We start from the raw sequence: 21,042 nt of genomic DNA on the forward strand, positions 1-21,042 counted from the left end.
ATTATGAGTGGGTTGCATAAAAAATAATTAGATAACCAAATAAATTAAAACATATTTTATTTGATAAATTTGAATAATGATAACACAAATGATATACTTTGTACATATTAAATTATTAACTCATTATTATGATTTATGAGTACTAATATTACTAATAGTGCTATTTTTATTTATATTCCACTGTCCACTACTGGATCTGGAGTCATAGACGGTGATGGAAAAAAAAATTATTCCATACTTTACATAGGTAAGACGTTGTCGTTTTACGCTTACCGTTAATTCGTTAATAATACCTACATAAACATGTTATTATTGTTATTAAATATTTTAACAGTGTTAAAGTACGAATAATATTTCTCATTACTCAACGGTGTCCTGTGTCTTGTTTTATTTTTCATTCAAAAGTTTTTATAATGTCTGATAATAATTTAAAATATTTCGGGATTTTTAATACAAAAAAGCGGGTAAGTGGATGTCGCTCTGCTGTACATTAGGGGGTGGGGTGGACCTCTGACTATGGTAGGTTAAATTTTAATGCAATGATAGGTATCATTGTATACGAAAAACGATTCTGAACGGAGATGATTTGTCAGTCTAAGATAATATATTATATTTGTATAAATAACGCTTATAAAAAAAATTGTGCCCATGTATTCTTATAATTTTTTAATCACTATAAGAATAACTTATGAGAAACTTTGTATTAAATTTTCAAGTATTTTGATTGGGCCAAAAACATTTTATCGACACTTAAATATCTCAAAATAAGTCAAAATATTTTGAAAATTGAATCATTTAAAAAAAATACCAATCTAAATAACTGGTAAAATTTTCAAGTATCTACTACATATACTTTTTGAATAATAACAAATATTTAAAATCGTTTGAGGATAAATCGTTATCGTTATGCTATTTCGTACAAATTTAAAATTCAAACGCACTTAAAATTTATTTTTCCTATAATGATGTTTCAAGTTTTATCTATAGCCATTTGAAGGAAAACTTATGGAAAACTTAGTGTTGTATTTTTATTCCTTAGTTATAAACACAAAAAATTTTATGATTTTTCAACTTTGCGTTTTCGACAGATTTCGTAAAAATTTGAACTATAAATGCGTATAAAAAAAAGCTTTTTTTTAGCTACAATAAGAACAACCCATAAAGAACCTTGTATTAAATTTTCAAGTTTTTTTGGTCGTCCGACATTTTTTTACCGGCACTTCAAAAAAAATTCTCAAAAAAATGAAAATTTCTGGTCTATTATTAACTCAAAAAAAGTCAAACATTTTTGAAAATTAAACTGTATATAGATAACACTGACATAAACATTTGGTGAAAATTTCAAGTATTTATAGTGATTAGTTTTTGAATTACAACCATATAAAAAAAATCGATTTGGTCGAAAACTGATTTTGCGTAAAATTTCCCGTTTTTCTGTCATTTTAGATTCTGAGCGGAGCTATGAATGTATTGATTTTACCATGATGAGTGTTTTTATTTATTTATTTTTTATTTTTGTGTCTGTCATCACGTTTTGGGGCAGTAAAAATGCTTCGATTTTTTATTTCAGTACCTCGTTCGATCAGAAAGTGAATCTAGTTGGTACTTGGGGGGGGGGTCAAAATTAAAAAATTCTTAATATTTTTCTTAATAATCGGGATAAACAAACTAAAAGTTAATGGAAAAACGGGAAATTTTACGCACAACCAATCGATTTTGGTTTTTTATGTAATTTAAAAAAAAATCACCATAGATACATGAAATTTTCACCAAATGTTTATATAAGTATATTTTATCCACCATGCAATTTTCGATTTAAGTTGTACTATTCAGAGGTATTTTCAATTTTCGATCATTATTAGTTTTTTTTAAACTAATATCCATAAAAATGTATTTATTGGGTAGAAAAGCTAGATTTAATACAAGGCTCTTAACATATTGTTACTATAACAGTTGAAAAATAAAAGAAATATATGGTCACAATTTTTTTTTATAAGCATTCAAAGTTTGAATTTTGACAACATATGTAATAATCACGAAAATCAGGAAAATTCGTAAATTATTTTAAACTAGATATAATTTTAAATAATATATAATAATATATTCTAGACAGATGAACCATTTCCGCTCAGAATCGTTTTTCGTATACAATGCTATAATATCATTGAATTCAAATTTAATTCCATCCATTACAGTAAACCCACTTGTAACCTACTGTACAGCAGAGTGACATCCACCCCGAGTAACAATTTAGGTTCACGCACGGTTTACAATCATTTATAAAATAGCGGTGCTGCACTGCGTTCAAATCCCGTTCCAAACACGGTCTAAACAGTAATTTGCATACCAGATTTAACATGGAGTGCACAGTTCCACAAAAGTGCAATTTCGGTGTTGGGACGGTTGTAGGGTTCATTTCTTGACGGTTCCGCTAAAGTGCAAATTAGGTGTTGGGGCGGTTGTAAGGTTCATTTATTGACGGTTCTACAAAAGTTAAAATGTAGTGACCAGAATTTGTTTTTTGTTTAATGATAACTCCAATTGTGAGGGGGAGCAAAGTTCGTACTCATACCGACCCTTGCAATTTTTATTTATACTTGGCTCATGTATTAACCAACAACCTTTTTCAACCTTGGCCTTAACACTTAAATAATCATTTTTTTTTAAATATGATTTCAATTCTGTGTAACCACATACTATATACATATATAATATTATATACTTTACTATTATTATAATACCTATATAATATGTACACTAAAGTCAATCATATTTATTCAAATTTTGAAACATAAAATATTATACATGTCTTGTATAGGATTTTATTTATTATACTGTGCATACGTTAGTGATGTTGCATTTCAAATCATAAATCATTACATGTGTAATTTTTTATTTAAATAATAAAACTAAACCGTATAATTTAAATTGAATAAACAATCTATATAATATAAGTAGTTATATTATAATTTTAAAAATTACATAAAAACAAATTATAAAAAGAATAATTTTTAAAATAATATAAGTAACACAATTAATATTAATAGTATAATAAAATCTTTTTTTATACCTGTATAAGTACACTTGCTTATAAATTTTAAATATAAAATTATGTTAACTACTATTTTGAGGATTGCATCTGTAAAGGTGATTTCTGATGTTGAATTGGACGGCAATGTTTTAAAATATTTGATATTATTTCTTTAAATACCTTGAGGTCTAGGGTGGTATTTATCCAACCAGACAGTGATTCTAAAATACATAAATACAAAATCAAATAAATTGTTGATGATTAAAACTCAAATAGGTCAAAAGAATGTAAAAGAAGCCAAATGATTAGACTACAATATTTATTGTAAAAAAAAAAATATATATATAGATTATAGGTACATATAAACAATATACATATTGAAATCATATTTTTGGATCTAAAAAACAATAATCTGTTAGCAGATGCCACATTATAAGTAGGTAAAACCAGCTTGTAAATGGAAAATAAACACACTGAAGTCAAAATAAATAAAAGACTATTGATAGAATGAGAGAATTAAGTGTTTGTTAAATAAATGAAGCATGGTAAATGGTAACAAACAAATAAACAATATTGAAGTGTATATAATATATTATTATTATAATAATTAAAGAAATTATGCTATTATCGTGATAATATACAATATATATATAGAATTTATAGCTTTATTGACAATATTGTATGATTGTTGATAATACTGTAGTACACCTATGTCTATGTGATATAGCCTAAATATATTTAACTACATATTAATATTATATATAATTTACAGTAGAATCCAGTAGGTATTGGTATTGGGAAAAATGACACCAAAATACACTTTGTATATTTCAAGAGCTACAAAAGATTTCTTTATTTTGCCATGGAAACTAAATTGCTCACCAATTTCTCTCATCATGCATAGATTAAAAGCAGTTTTAACTGCAAGGTTTATTGAAGTCGATGCATTTACACAAAGTGATAGATATTTTTTCTAAAAAAAAAAATAAGAATATTATATCACATTTTTATAATTGTAATATAATGAATATATTATAATATATATATTATTAATACAAATTCTTCTTTATTTGTTAGAGAATATTCGTGGGTTGATGATAATAATTTTTCGATCATTTCAAGGTTATTATTTGTCGCAATAGGTAATAAACCTAAAAAGGGTGCCGGAATTTTTGGCAATGGAAATGCAGAGCTACGGAGTTTCTTATCACTTTATAATATTTTATTGATTTTTTTGTTCACTGATTCCAAATAATTACAAACTTTTATTTGATTTGAATTGTTTAATAAAAGTTGTGTTAAAATTTGTTGTTGGTTCTTTTCAATGCTTAATTTCATTTTTATGAATTCATCATTGCAATAACAATTGTGTTTTGTAGATTCTACAGCTGATATATTGTAATCTGTAAAAATATGTTTTAATATAGTTATTGTGTACATAAACATTATTATCAATCAAAATATATTACAAATATTAATACTATAAAATGGCATTATTAATAACACTATTTTACAGCCAATAGAAATAATTTAAATAAAGTTTCAAGATTTATTTTACCTGATGCATCATTATCATATTGTATAATTTCATTTTCATGATTCGACAAAGATCCAATACACACATTGTCGTGATGCTCTTGCTCTACAAAATTACTTAATAATTCCTCCAATTCCATTGCATGATCTATAAACATAAATTATAAATTTATTTGTATTTATGAAAAATAATAGTTGATAATAATACTTAGTTCAATTTCTTGCAGGTCATTATTCACTATTTCGAAACAATTTATTTCATTTTATTTTATCTTCAGCATTTGTTGAAACAAGATTATTGCCGGTAGATGAATCAACTAATAAAATGATAAATTAAAAATTAATAATAAATTAAATATAAAAGCTAGGTTTATTACAAAATAAATAATTAACCTGAAAAAATATTTTGTTTTTCATAACTATTTGTATGATTAGTATCTACATTTGAATATAACACTGCATCTTTTGAAATAATTGGCAATAATTCACTTGTATATTCAGGGCTAGTGATGGACCACTCAGAAGTGTTACTGCTACAAAATTATTCTCTTTTAATATACTATCCTTTTCTTTATATTTGTAGTCGGTTAAATTTTTCTTAAATTTCACATTGTAAGACGTTCCTGTAATTATCAGCAGCAGTATCACTATTCTCTGAATCTGCTTGTTCAAAATCACTACATTCAGAGTCCATTGTCTCAAAATCATCACTGTCATCATTACCAGATAAAGATTTTGCCATTTCTTTTGCTATTTTTTCTTTACCTAGTAATAAACAATTAATATATATTAGTCAATATTCAACTAGACAAAAGTGTTTAGAAACTCACTAAAAGGACCGGACATTTTTTGAGCATTGAACCATTTTCCATCATTTGTGTTTGGAGTGTAACAGCTATGTATAATTTTTTCAACTTGATGGGTTTTAAAATTAATTTTAGAATTGAGAAATTCTGATTTTGTAAAAGGAAACCAGCATTTCCCAAATTTATGATTTTTATTCCTCTTAAATTTGAACCATTTTGTGGGTACATGTTGTACATTGTTCTCGTCCAAAAATAGAACAACTATCCAGGACCTTAATCACATTTTATTGTTACTTGGTAATAATATGGCGTATTTTTTAAAGTATTACTTGTAATAAATATTCAATATAGGTTAGAAAATAAAATTTCTTGATCTAAATTCTTTAGTAACAAATGTATGAAGTTGTATGCTTTCTAATTACTTATTAAATTTTATATACATTTTATGGTTATTATACAACTTTTTACTATAGTTTTTTAGACAATATATTATAAATAAGTAGAATAATGAACATTTTTTATTATAATTTTTACTATTTAAATTATAAGGCAATAAATTGAATGAAATATAATATTGAAAATAAAACTGAGCATTAAGATGTTTTAAATATGTACATATAAATATAAAATAAAATAAATAAATAATAATATTATTTTAATTGTAAAAATGGCAAAATAACAGCAGAAGGATTACTGTTATCTTCTAAAAGTAATCGTACAAGTTTTTCCTTAATATTTTTAAGATACCAATACCCTAAAGGGCTCAGATTGGAGATTTAAATTTCCAATATTGAAGATAGACATGGTTCAGTAAAAAAATTTTCCATCTTTTCATAACGACGTCCAATTATAACAGTTTCATTATTTTTTTTAATGTAGCTATATTTTCTATTATAATAATTGATCCATTTTTCAATTTTACACAATTATCAGCTGAGTTAATTTTCACTGTAAAACTTTCAAAACGCCAACCAGTATAATGGGGAAATCCAGTACCAGAAATTAATGGTCTATCACTCTGACAAACAGCATTTATTGGCCCTTCTTTACAGAACTGAGTTTGATTAAAATTTAATTTATATGCACGACGCTCTTCATATCGATGGATTAATTGTTGTAGAGGCTTTACTCCAGTTCGCACATCCCGTTTTAAAGGTTGCATAAAATTTTCAAACGGAAAAGCTGATATTCTTTTCAATGATTCATACTTTTTGGCGTCTTCAGCCTGATGACATAATGCATGGATATTGTGAGATATATTATATGATTGTCCATATATACTTTTGAAAGTTACTATAAATTGTCTAAGCAACAAATTTGCATAATTATTGAAGTAATCAGTGCACTTTACAAGAAGTATTCTTATTGCTATTGGCAGAACTACAAAATGATTATACACTTCTTTTTTTACAATATTTTGGAATACAACTATTCCTGTATACAATAAACATTGTCTTAATTCGGAAGCCTTCCATCGGTTAACATCCCTCATCGGATGCATTCTTGAGTATTCATTGGTTTTTCTTTGAAATTCAACAGGTATATAAGATGATAAAAATTTAAATTTATTATCCATAACAGTTACTAATTGAGATGGCAAATTAAGATCATGTTTTTTGTGTACCCAAAACAACAAAAGTTTTTTCAGAACGCCAATACAATTTAAGTGCATATAATCATATGGAATAGAAGAAATGATATTAATTTTTGGGATTTTTGTAAGTATAGTTTCTCCTAGATGATACATTTTATCTTCATATGTTATAAAACTTTGATGTGATCTCATAGGACAATCTAAATCAGGAAAACAAACTCTTCTTTTAGACCATTCTCCAGTTATAGTACATCTTACACATAATTTTTTCCAGTATGGCCTTTAGTGTTCAACACAAATGATTTTGCAAGTGTGTCACAAATTAATGCATTTAATATTACATTGACACGGTTATTATTATAATTAACACCAGTATAAAAAAGTTCATTCATCTCATTAAAAAACTGTGATAAGAAACTATTTGAATCACTCGGTTTAGTTTTTCCAAAATATGCTCCTATTATGAATACATTTGGTCTTTTTTCCTTGACATTAAAAAAGTAACCAAGAATTGGCCATAGCTGACTAGGAGGGTTGGTTGTTAAAGGTAGGCCATCAATTCCAACAACTAATAACAAAGTCTTTGGTGTCTTATTTTCTATATCATTTTGGAGTAATAACTCAACTTCAGACTTAATGCTAAAATGATATAATAAGTACCATTACCCATATCTTGTACAGATGTAGATTTTGGTGTATTCAATAAGGTACGTGCATCTTTAGGTAAGTATTTCTTTGAAAAACTAGGAAATTTCTTTAAACTTTTCAATAGTTCACTTAAAGCTTTATGAGAAATACGATACCGTAGCGCCCACAACGCAATTGTTAAATTTAAATTTTCACAGTCATTTTCAAAATCTTCTGGTTCCGAAGTATTACTATTCAAATCGTCCTGACCGTCTTCTAATAAGCTATTATTTGTTGTTTCATTAAAATAATAGTATTTGTATTTAAACCACTTTCAAATGAATTGATTGAGTCTGATGATGATGTATAATCAAGTGATTGGTCAGAAGTTGAAAACATTAAATTATTATGTTCTACTGTAGGTGATTTAATTTTAAATTCAAATTTATTGGATGCATTATCATACAATGATGATGATGTTCCTACAGTAGAATCATTTAACAAATTCAAGGCAGCTAAAGCAGCTTTTTTACGATTGCGATATTTGGTACTTTTACATTTATTTAATTTTTTACTTTTTGAATTAGGATGTTGATTTTCCATTGTATAGACAATGAGAATTTAAACAAAAAGCATAATAAGATTTACTTATTTTTGAACACTAATAAATTATAATTTTTAACTTAAATTATATACCTATATAGAAAGTTTTTAGATGATATAAACCCAGCCTTTGAAGTATAAGTGAAATTTAAAAAAAAGTAAATTAATTGTGGTAGAAATCTGCTGCATAAAAAATATTGAAAATACATTTAGGTAATATTAAGAATCTATATAATATGTTCCAAACTACTTATATAATATAAATAAGGTATGTATTTTACCAATGTAATGTTGGTAAAAAAAAATCTACCTACCTATGATTAAAATAATTACAATTAAATACTAAAATATGGTACGATATATTATGCAATTACCTAGACCTATAATAAATTTCATAAATAAAAAGTAAATGTTCATTCAGTCTTAATAAGGTTAAATTAATTATACTAACTACTGTAATGAAATGAAATAAACATTTATTACTTACATGTTTAAATTTGTATTTTTATTTGATTTAAAATGTTTGTTATGCGCCAATATTTATATTACAGCTCTGGATAGTACAATATATATTATAATAATATATAATATTGTGTATTTGTGTATGATAATAACTAAAAATAATAAAATATACAATACATATCTAAATTAATTAAAACTAAGATTAATTAAAATATACACTATAGATGCATAGTTAATTAAGTATAGATGTAAAATAAAGCATGTGATATATTGTATAGGTAAGTTTTTAAAATTTTCAAACTTATTATGTTCATTAATGCTGTATTAAATTTATAAGCATGTCTTATAAATGAAATGTGTTCATACACACATTGTATATAAGTGGTTTTTGTAACAGTACCTATTGATTGTACCATCTTTCTAGGTATCTTTTTTTTTTTGTATACTATGTATTATTATAGGATAAATATAATTATTATATTAAAGTAGTACATATACCTTATTCCTTTACCTTTAATAGGTAGGCGACAGTACAGTTGACAATTATATAGTGACTAACAATAAAATAATTTTTATATTTAAACTTTTCAAAACAGAATTGAGGTTGTGCCGTAAGCCGTTTATCGTGGACCGTGGTACGCCGATACTGCAACTGCAAGCTCCAGTATAAAATATTAAAATGCTATACACGATAGTACGATGGCATGATGCAGATGGACGAACTAGTCAACTATTAGCCACGGAGGCACGGAATAATATGACAGTAGAAAATTAAACATGGGCACTCGGCCGCTGATTATAAAATATTTATATATATATATATACAGTAGACGCCGCTTATAAGACTCACGGATATAAGGTTCAGTCGCTTATTAGACTCAAAATCGTCTGAAACGGTCCGGACGTGTCCAAATACATTAAAAAAAAATCGGTTATAAGACTCAACACTTCGGTTATAAGACTCAAATTTCGTAAAATAAATAGTAGAAAACAAACTTTTTTGGTTATAATTTAGAAATATATTGGTATTGAAAAATTAAATGATATTCGTGTTGATTATTTCTAGTTTCTGTTGGTACCTAATAACGTATAATAATTTTTATCGCAGATAAAAGTTCACATTTATCGCAACGATTATCGTTATTATAGTGTACTGATTTTCTGGTGGCTGCACAGTTATCGTAATTACGGGTACATAAATACACATACTGTACACGTGCACATATGTAATATGTATTAACGTTTAATTATTTTAATGTATGTATTAATAAAATCAAAGCAAAATATGTAATAAAATAAAATTTATAAATACGTAATTAATTTTTTTTTTTTCACTTCGCCTATATCTAAGGTTCATTCGGTTATAAGACTCACTTTGTGCTGGTCCCAAAGTGAGTCTTATAAGCGGCGTCTACTGTATATAGAATATTATAATTTATATTGAATATAATATATTGGAAATGGGTCATTTTTATTTTGTTTTTGCGTTTGAGACGAGCATCATGTTATATATTTATATCGTGCTATCGTGGCTATTGTTATGTTAGACATTGGACAGTACTATTTTTAATGTATTTTCAGTTGAAATAACCGTATATTATTATTGGGTTTAAAATATGATATTCATTTTTAGACCTACACAGTCAATAGACTTACCTAACCTAACCTACACAGTACACACCGAGAATTCGACAAAACAAGACGCAAGTAAATTGAATTATTCAATATAGTAAGTAAACAACTAAAGAAAATGTGAGAAAAAAGCCCGACCATGTAAGAAATAACTGGCGAGAATTGACCGGTTGTTTTTGTGATTTTAAACGCGATGTTCGTCCAGACGTCCCCAACGTAATAATAACAATATAACATGATATAAATTATAAATACCGACATGTTAATCTTACAATTGAGACCGTCTCTAAAACGGCTTTCGTCTTCAATGTGTTTTAATGCTAAATTATCTTTATTACTTATTAGTTATTAATAAGCTATTATGTTTTATGTTATGTATATTATGTATAATATTAAATATATACAAGGTATATTTAAAAACATTATTAGTTTATACATAGACTCTAACCGTCAATAATACACAATTTAGTCAATTGAACCGTCGAGACATGGTTCAGTCTATTGCACAGACCCAACACTAAAATATTATTTCACTCGGTTAACAATATCTTTGTGAACGGTACAGGCACGGTTCAGTCGATCGAACGGACCAGACACCAAACAAAGTTTAAAAACAGTTCAAAATAAAATTAGCACCCTCCATGCACCCATCGGTCTATTTAACCGACCTCACACCCCGAAATTGTTACTCGAGACGACTTATCCGTTTTTTTTTTAGTATGTGATGTACGTGTTATGTGTTTATTTATTTTAGCCAATTGTGATACCATCGTTAAATTGGTACCTAATCAATATAATTTATAAATAAATTACATTTGAAACTTTTTATTTTTTTAAAATAAATACAAAAAAGGTAGATAACTCCGTTTTTTTTTATTTACTTTGGTCTGATAATTTTGGCCTTAAGTGCCCCAGTCATATTTCCTATTTGTACCCTTCATTAGACTGCAGGTCACAATGTAATACCATAACATTATTTTGTATAAAAGATCGACTCTGCGTAGTTCATACGATATTATCGTGTGCTCCACAATGCATACTAACTGGATTTATTTATTACAGTAAGTAGGTACCTAATTACGGTAGATTTTTAGTTACTAATTAAATATGTTAGAATTTTTTTAAAAACTTTTGTTGTTTTATGACATTTCAATACTTGGAAAATGAATGATATATATCATAGTTACGATAAATTATACGTGTCAATATTTTTGGTTGCCCCCAGTTTCAAATAAAAATCATACCTACATATTCTGCATAGTTAAATAGTAAATACGCGGTCAATCTCGTACGGTTTATATATTGTATATTAATGACTAATATTAATTTAATTTGATGACTCATTAATTTCCATACTCACTTAGTAAATTCCTTCGTAACACATAGTTGAAAAAATCAGTTGAAACCTTTTCAATCATATTATTGTTTATAAATAGTAAATAACATTAAAGATTAAATACATGAAAAATGTTATAAGAAATATAATTTTTTTAAAGAACCTGTTTATTAAAATCAAATTTTAAATAGTATGTCCTGATAATTTACAATGTCCAATATATCAATATAGGTAATGCGGTAAACGTTTCATTTTCTTCATACAAATTTATTAATTTAATCAACAAATAATTTTTATATGAAATAATTAATTATAAAAATTATAAAAATTATAAATATGATGTGTGTACATTATAATTTAATTGATGAAGTCTTAAAAAACCTAAAAAAGTGTATAATTATGTCAAAAAAATCAAATCAAATCTCCACCTATGACTGGAGTACAGTAATATAGAATCGTTAATATTTGAATATATTTCTAATTAAGTTTTACAATGGCTACGAAACTGATGAAGAGTATGCGAACAAAAAACTTTACTGAGAAAGAGAAAGAACTGTTAATAACATTAATAACTCCTTATAAACATATCATTGAAAACATTAAAGTAAGTATTTCACTAATGTTCATTATTTCCTTAATTAAAATAATATTATACTTAATATTGGTGTGTATTAAATATATCTTTAGATTGATGGTTATAATTTGAAACAAAAAAACTTAAAAAACCAATCCTGGGCAATTGTCACATCCCAGTTTAATTATTGTGCATAAAGTGGGTCTAGAACTGTACAACATTTGAAAACTGTTATTATGACACGACTAAAAGACTAACCAAAAAAAATCTCAGTAACGAAAAATTAAATCTTTTATTTGTTACTAATTTAATGTATTTCAATAATTACAATGATCAATGTTTTGTAATAGGTAATAATGTACAAAATAATGAAACAAATAACACACGAAGAACAATCTGTAATTGTGGACCTAGTTCAATCGCATTATTTAGAACTTGTAAGTTTTTTTTAAGTAAAATAAAGAATGATAAGTATATAAAACAATTAAGAATGCTTTTTGTATATTTTATAAAAATATTTATGGCATAGTTTACTGGTAGACCATATGAAAGAGAAAAAGCATGGATAAATATTAGTGAAACGTACAATCTACATCAAACCACAGGGCCTAGGGAAATAGAGGAATTAAAGTTTATTTTTGAACATTTGACTAAAACTGGCTAAGATTGAAAATGGTACTGATAAGGTAAGATTCATTATAACTAGAGCTGTTGATTTAAGGTATTTTATGTTTTGTATGTCTTATATCATTGAATTCAAATTTCAATTATAATCCTACTGGACAACAGATCAGTACTTAGTTGCTCACCTTTAATTTAGCATAGTATATTTGTATCCATAGTATCTTAAAATGTGGGTAGTATATTTAGATTATAATTTAAAGTAATAGTTTTCAAGGAACTCTGTAAATATTTCTTAAAATTAATAAATTATGCTCTATGGCTTCAGATTAGAAGATATAAAACTGGCGGTGGAACATATACTAAAAGTATAACAAGTATCACCAAACAGAGTTTGGAAGTTATTGGTGATAGAACTGAACCATTTTCAAACGAATACGATGATGATGTTACAGTGAATGTCCGCAATTGGTGAATGCTGACAGTCACCTGGTGAATGTCAACATACACCTAATGAATTGGCGGATGTTGAAAAATTAAAATAATACAGACATTTACTAGTGGATGTTGACATTTACGTTAGGATTTTGGTCAATGTTGACATACACAACAAGATTTTGGTTAATGTTGACATATATTATATTAATTAAATCAAAAAAATAAATATAAATAATTAAAAATTATTTATTACAGCATGACAAACTGTCATGACATTGTGTACTACATAAAATGCCAACATTTTTACATTTACACTTTTTTGTAGTACACTTTGTTTTGCAGTTACATCTTATATACCCTTGTCCACCAATCAACGAATTTGATGTAGAAACTTCCCTTAAAGAAATGTTTTGATCTCTTTTTACATCAGTGATTGATATTAAATTTTCTTTACAGACTGAAAACGGGTTTCTGGTGTATAATCAATTTATAACACCGTTTTTAGTTGCTAATTTATAATAATCATTATCTATTATATCTAATACTACAGCTAAAATATTTTGGGGATCCATTTTACTTCGATCAACATCTGGAACTCGAATACGGACAGTTTCTCTGACTCTAGCCAAATTAGATTAAATAATAACAGCATTACCAACATTCACCAATATTGTTGTATAAATTTCGACATTCACTAGTGAATGTTTACTAAGATCACAAATTTAATCAATAAGTCAGCATTCACCAATGACTTTGGTGTACGACGACATTAACCGGTGACTGTCAGCATTCACCAACTGCGGTCATTCACAGTAACAATGGCACTAGTTATACAACTACAAAGATTAGAAGTACAGGTAGGTTAGGTTTACATCATTAATATTACATTACATTTTATTAAAATTTATAAGCTAAATTTTGTTCAATGAACATTGTTTGTAGTGCATATAGTCTGTCTTGTACTTGTTGCATTTTACGGTACACGTGTCGTATGCTATCTACCAGCATAATATGCTATCTACAAAAAATTAATACTTGTGTCGTATGCTATTTACGTGAAAAAATGTATTCTCACCTTACCTAAATATTTTATTAGAGCTTACAGTTTTACATTTATCATTGAAATTATAATAGATTTATAAAAATGTATCTTTTATGTCTTTCAAAAAGCTTTCAAACGTATTGATTGGATTGACTGAACGCCACCATTCTTCCTGTAATTGCCTATCGAGTAGGTTTGTTACAGTAGAATCATATTTTATAAGATGGAAGTGGACAATAATTTTTTGCCATGCCATGCCATGTGCTTTCCAAAAGGGAACTTTATACATTTTTACTCACACCAATATTTGCCAGTTTATGAAATTTACTATAATTTATTAAGGGGAAAGAGAGAAGTTAAAAAAAGTTTATTAGTTACATAGGGGATTTTGGACACGAGATCCTGTCACTAAGTTTAACGCAAGTATAACAATTTTTTAGCATGCTTCTGTATACATAATACGCATTATTATATATAAATAAAGTTATTGTAAGGTTTTTATAATTTTATATTGTAATTATCATACCGGCTAGGTATATTTCATCCCACGCAGTTTTATTTATAATTTCACCAATACTTGATTGTAGTTTAATAAACACATTAGGTGAAATACACGGGATATCTATAGACGCTAAAAATTCATTCAGTTGTCTATGACCAATTTCAATTGCAATAGAACCACTAACTGCTGCTTTATTTACTCCTACATATTCAGTTTCAGAAGTGTTCTCAGAGTCAAATTTTATTTTTATTTGACACACTAAACATTTAAACAACCAAGAACAAAAAAATCTTTTTCTGTGTTCAAAAATTAATTCCATATCTAAGAATGTACTGTCTAGCCCTCCATTGTGCCTACAATTCAAAATTTGTTTGAATACAAAATTCATATTCACAATTCGACGACCACCCAAGCTTTTATTTTTCAATACCTAATATTTTTATCATATAATCAATATCTTTAACATATGAATTACAAATTAGATACTGTTTGTGGAAGATTAAAAGGAAAGGTATATAATATATATAATACATAACTAATCATAAAATAAGTAGGAATATGAAGTAATACTGTATTAATAAAAGTAAAATACATTCTGTATTTTACTTTTATTAGGTTTCTTGCAATGGGTGGAAATATGAAGGCACATTCAATGTACTTCGTAAGAGGAGAGTCAACACAACCAGAAGTATCAAAGCTGAAACGGCTCAAGTTATTTGGTACAGTCTTCAAGATATATACATGCCAATACCTACAAAGAATAAGTAGGAAAATGTTACAGACCGATTCTATGAGCTATGGAATATTTTAAACTGTATTGGTTCTATTGATGGCAAACACTTCAAAATTAAATGTCCATCAAATACAGGTTCAGCTTAGTATAATTATAAGCATTATTTTAGTCTAGTGTTGATGGCCTGTGTGGTTGCGGACGGAATTTTCTTAACAATTGATGTGGGTGATTATGGCCAAAACAGTGACGGTAGAGTGTTTCGAAGTACTTCACTAGGAATATGTAGCTTTGGAGAATAGTACATTGGATATACCTGAACCTAGACCATTACCCGGATGGGAAAATAAGGGCAATTTTTCGCACTACTTTGTTGCAGATGAAGCTTTTCCCTTGTAAATAAACTTTATGAGGCCATTTCCTAAAAGGTCATTTAATAAGAAGAGACGCATTTATAATTATAGGAACAAAAGTATTACATCCTATATTTTGTGAATATGAAATAATTGATGAAATATCTAAAGTTGTCGCTGATAATGGTTTCAACCTTATAAAATCTTTTAGGTAAGGGATTTGTAAATTTAATACAATAAATTATTATTAATAATATATAAATTGAAAATGCTATAGCAAAATTAAAAATAATAATTATAATATCAACTTAATTAACTTATAAAACTTTATGTTTATGCTAAACATATATCAAACTTTTTTTATTTAAAGAATGTAAAAAAAAAAATCTATGTTTACCTTGTTATTAATTCTATTTTTTTTTTTATAAATAATTGTTCATATAACAACATCAGAAACAAGAAATACTAGATCAAGAGTTGAAACCTCTGACGATGATGAAGATGGTGAAGATGACAATGACGATGAAATATATATGATAGAAATAGATGAAATTTTAGCTACCTACAGGTCTTGAACAAAATCCTGAATATTCACTTACACCTCATCATCGCTGTGCAAGTCACACTTTGAACTTAATTGCAACAAGAGACAGTGAAAAAGCATTATCTGATGTTATTTATAAAAAGCAAATGGGATCATCGTTTGCAAAAATGCAAGGCTTGGGGAATAAGCAAAGGACATCTGTAGTTGCAGATACTATTAATGACACATTAAATGTGTATATAAATGTACCAAATACAACTAGATGGAATTCAACATACAATTGCCATCAAATATTTGAGTAATCCGTTACAAAAATCTGAAGCTAAGGTTCAATGTATATGTGATGAATCTGATATAGGTACCAAGATTTGATAAAAATGACCTTGCTTTCATGATTGATTATTGTAAAGTAAATATTGAAGTCTTAAATAAAAAAAATGTCTTTTAACATTTTATATTAATTATTATTTATTGTTTATATTTAGATTATGAAGCCTTTATCGAGGGCATTGGATATTCTCCAAGGAGATAAATATATACGGCTACGGGCTATCTAATACTAACTATCAGTTGGCTGAAAAGGAAACTTACAGAATTATCACTAGCAGGTAAATGCAAAAGCTTGTTTAAATGGTATCAATTTACGATTCACAAGTATGACTAAAGAAGTACCAATTATACTATCATCGGTCTCCCATCCAAAATTTAAATTTAAAGGTTTGTTACCTTTTGATAGAGAAGAAGGTATGGAATTATTTAAGGCTGAAGTAGAGCAGCTAAAGTCAACTACAGGCGATTTATTAAAATTTGATATTTAAGATAAATCTCATTAAACAATTAACATTAATAAAAGGTATTGTCAATATGCAACCTGCAGCCGAAGATGATTTTCTTTTCGATGGTGATAATGTAGAACAGCCCCACACAGAAATTTATCGATATTTGACAACACCATTCTCTGGAGACTTGCTAATTTTAAATACCAGGTCAATCATAAAAAACATCATCTTAAAATATAATACCGCATTGCCATCAACAGCTTCGGTAGAGCGCCTATTTAGTGTTGCTGGTGATATATGTACAAAAAAACGTTGTAAAATATTAAATAAGTGACCAAAACTTCGACAACTATTTGTTGTCAAAATTAATTTTAAAATTAAAAATAAATGAAATTGTATTATAAAGTTTAAAATGTTTAAAATAAAAACAATTCAATTGATCTAGGTAGGTACCTACTTTACTATACCCATATAATAAATAATAAGTGAGATGAATGATGATTGTAAATTTACATATTAATATATTATTTTAAATGTTGTACATAAATACATAATAAGTCTATTATCACAAGGTAGTAGCATTATTATTGTTCTAGGGTAGTAGGTCTATGATTGTAATAAAAATATATATTATATATATCATATGAATTGAATATAGTTTAAAAAAATGATAACTGTTATCAGAGATTAAAAAAAAGTAACATTATTTGTAACGCACTACTTTATATATGAAAAAGTTATGTAACGTAATAAAAATAATTTTAACGTTACGTAAGTGACGAGTAACGTAATTCTATTACTTTTCAAAAGTAATTTACCCAACACTGAGTTTGAATTGTTTTCAATTGTTCTATGCCCTATGCCCCTATATAGTCTGAGTCTAGTACTGATCATACGATGAAAATAATTCATACACCCATCGTTTTCCGATGTTCGCTTGCCGATACATGTCACACGCAGACGACATTACAATACGTGTCATTTGGTCGTGTTGTTGTAAAGTCAAGACTCAAATCCAATGTGTAGCGACAAAATATGACAAATAATAATACTCTGTATCAGAAATATTTTAAATCTTACTACTTTTACTGGCTAAAGACCTTTAAGAAGGCTATAAACAAATTACATGAAACTACGAAAGGATTGTTAACCAGCTATTCCTTTGGGACGGCCTAGATTGTAACACCAAATAATCATATTATTATTTAGTCACACTTGGTCATTTTATCATATTATGTGAGTAAATTATAATATTACGGACAATTTTCACGGGCTGCTCTGCGGTTAAGTAATAATAATAATGTAAGTCCGCCAAGAGAGCACCCACCTCGACGACGAAAAAAAATGTTAAAATGAGAAACGGCGGAGAGAAATAAAATATCGGGAGAAATAACTTTTGCCGAGACGATATAACCGGCACACGCCGGTCCGTTTGCGCCGTCACCGTATCACACGTTCCGTCTTCGGTTCGCCGTTAGGCGTTGACGCCGACGCGCTACCAACGGACGCATCGGTCGCGTCGTCGCTATGTGGCTATGTCGTCTTCACCGGCCGACCGAACATGTGCGTTCGATGTGCGCGCGCAGAACGTCGGCACATAGCCACACACACGCGCGCATACGCACGGCAATAGCGCGCGCGCGAGCAACACACAGACGCACGCACACGCGCACTCGCACACACACGTTCACGTGCAAGGTACTGCGCGTGCGTGGCCCGGTTCACCACCTCTCCGGAACCGCGCCGCCGCAATCGGCCAGGTATTTCATTGTCACTCGTCTTGGCGCTCTCGAACGTCGTCCGGCACCGTCGCCAGCCCGAGAATATTATAACACCGACGACGACGACGACGTCCGTTTTGTTGATATATTATCGTGATATTTTTTTTTTTTTAACATCCAAACGATAATTTCATTTCGTTCACGTAGGAGTCGACTGCCAAACCAATACGTTCTGCGACGAAGACGAAGGCATTCAAAAACAAAAAACCGTTAAGTCGACCCACGTTTTTCAAACAACGCGCGAAACATAATATATTCCTGCTTGACCGGCTCGTGTTGCACCGAACGATGACGACGGAAACCGCCAAATCGGTGTTCGCCGTCGAGGGACACCCGTGTTTCAAGTACAAGCTCAATGATCCAAAGGCGTTTTGGAACGGTGCCGGCGCCGGCATCGCCATCGCCGGTAACCACCAGTTACTGCAGGCTACGGCGTCCACCGAACGGTTTTGGGAAGAGGAACCGGAGGAGAGGATCAAACGGAATGTGCAAGACGCGAAGATCAAATTCCACAAGGACAGGCAGCTGCAGGTCAAGCACTTGCCCAGAAACGTTAGCGAAGAGGTGAGTAGTGTGTTAGGACTGCATAGTAACGTAGTGATTGGATAGTAGTACTAGTAGTAGTTATAGTTAACAAATAGGTAGATAGGTACCTTGTATAAAAAAAAAGAAATAAAAAGATAAATTCCTATCGACCATTAAGTAATAAGTTTAAGTACAAATAGTTATGTAACTAGCTAGTAATCGAATTTAAGTATAAGTGACTATCTATTAACAATTAAAGTATCTTGTCATTTGTTGAATTTTCGCGTTTGATAACATTTATTATGTACGTGCATTAATGTTGATTACGGCCGACCGATATTTTAAACAGCGGAAATAGAACCGGGAAATGCCCTGGGGTCATGTTTTTGTGTGCCCGCTTGGTGGTTCTTATACGCTGGCCTTTAGATTCGGCCTCGTCTGTCCCGAAACCGCGTCATCGTCTCTACAAAGATGATTTCTGACCTTAATCCAAATGTTTTTTTTTCTCATAAATAAACGCATACATTGTTTATCGTGCGACTGTTTGATGCACGATGGCCACGCGTCCCGAACCGAGATAATCGATCTAAATTTAAGTACGGCTTCCGACATAAATTGCAATCATGGGTTGACAATTTGACATTATTATCGACAGCTCTCGCGACGATACGGATTTCCCCAAGTTAAAACTGGTTACACATATTGTGTCATGCCGCTATAGAATTCTCATTGAATACAGTCGCAAATTATTATTATTGTCGTTAAAATATAAAATAGAGAATCGTGTAACTATATTTTAATCGACGGGTACCTTTGCTCACATTTTGCATACATCTCACGATCGATTAATAATTAAAATCTTTACACTGTTACTTGTGCTGTTCGACGAGAAATATTCATTCCCATAACCTCTTCTGACAATTGTATTTTATAGTTTTGCTTCATCCCGACTACTGTCGTTCTTACGTAAGTCGTTTTGCGAAAACGGCTTGTGATTTTAATTAGCTAGGGTGGTATTATTAAATGTTTAAGTTTATTGTGTTAAGAATTACAGAAACCGGTGCGGATACGATACCGGAACGGGAGTGAGTCTCCCGTATTTTTTTTAAATGGTGTATCCGTATTCAATCTGGTATCTAGTTGTTATCATTAATTAGTTAATATTTATATCCATTTCAACTTTTATTTTTAAGAAAAACAATACTTATGCATTATGAATGTATAACATTTTTATCCACCTTATTTTTTTTAGACAACGTGCGTGATTTTTAAATAGGTACGCCATCATATGACTTGAGACTTCTTGAAAACATCGACAATACTATTGTTTGTTTAACTAATTACATAAATAATCTGCTTTAAGCAGTAAAAAAAAAAATTAATTCAAAACTTGTGTGCTTGCCTATGCAAACAAAATATAATTTAGAGTCGAATTAACAGCTTGTTATTTTAAAATAATAAATATGTATATGTTTATGTTTATCTACACTTAAGAGTTAAGGTTTATCCACGCTTATATACATAGA

At 28.8% G+C, this 21,042-nt stretch overlaps 1 protein-coding gene and 2 pseudogenes across 2 annotated transcripts in view; 2 read left to right on the forward strand and 1 right to left on the reverse strand.

Moving 5' to 3' along the window:
• Nucleotides 1–4,294: 4,294 nt before the first annotated feature.
• LOC149061218 (uncharacterized) lies at nt 4,295–10,004 on the reverse strand (annotated as a pseudogene). The gene is made up of 7 exons (XR_016189476.1): nt 9,158–10,004; nt 8,685–8,811; nt 5,398–5,645; nt 4,961–5,332; nt 4,776–4,884; nt 4,590–4,715; nt 4,295–4,434 (listed from the first exon to the last, which is right to left on the reverse strand). The product of XR_016189476.1 is annotated as an uncharacterized LOC149061218 (transcript).
• A 2,116-nt stretch (nt 10,005–12,120) lies between these two features.
• On the forward strand, nt 12,121–16,462 carry LOC149061219 (uncharacterized; annotated as a pseudogene).
• A 2,503-nt stretch (nt 16,463–18,965) lies between these two features.
• LOC107168139 (uncharacterized) overlaps nt 18,966–21,042 on the forward strand; it is a 43,722-nt gene continuing 41,645 nt past the window's right edge. Inside the window, exon 1 of the mRNA XM_015517451.2 lies at nt 18,966–19,555. Within this exon, the coding sequence (XP_015372937.2) occupies nt 19,280–19,555 (276 nt within the window). The 5' untranslated portion in view covers nt 18,966–19,279. The remainder of the gene's footprint in view (nt 19,556–21,042) is intronic.

The sequence above is a fragment of the Diuraphis noxia genome, unplaced genomic scaffold, assembly GCF_037042655.1.
Source record: "Diuraphis noxia isolate RWA-SAM2 unplaced genomic scaffold, SU_Dnox_SAM2 contig0001, whole genome shotgun sequence".
Lineage (NCBI taxonomy): Eukaryota > Metazoa > Arthropoda > Insecta > Hemiptera > Aphididae > Diuraphis > Diuraphis noxia.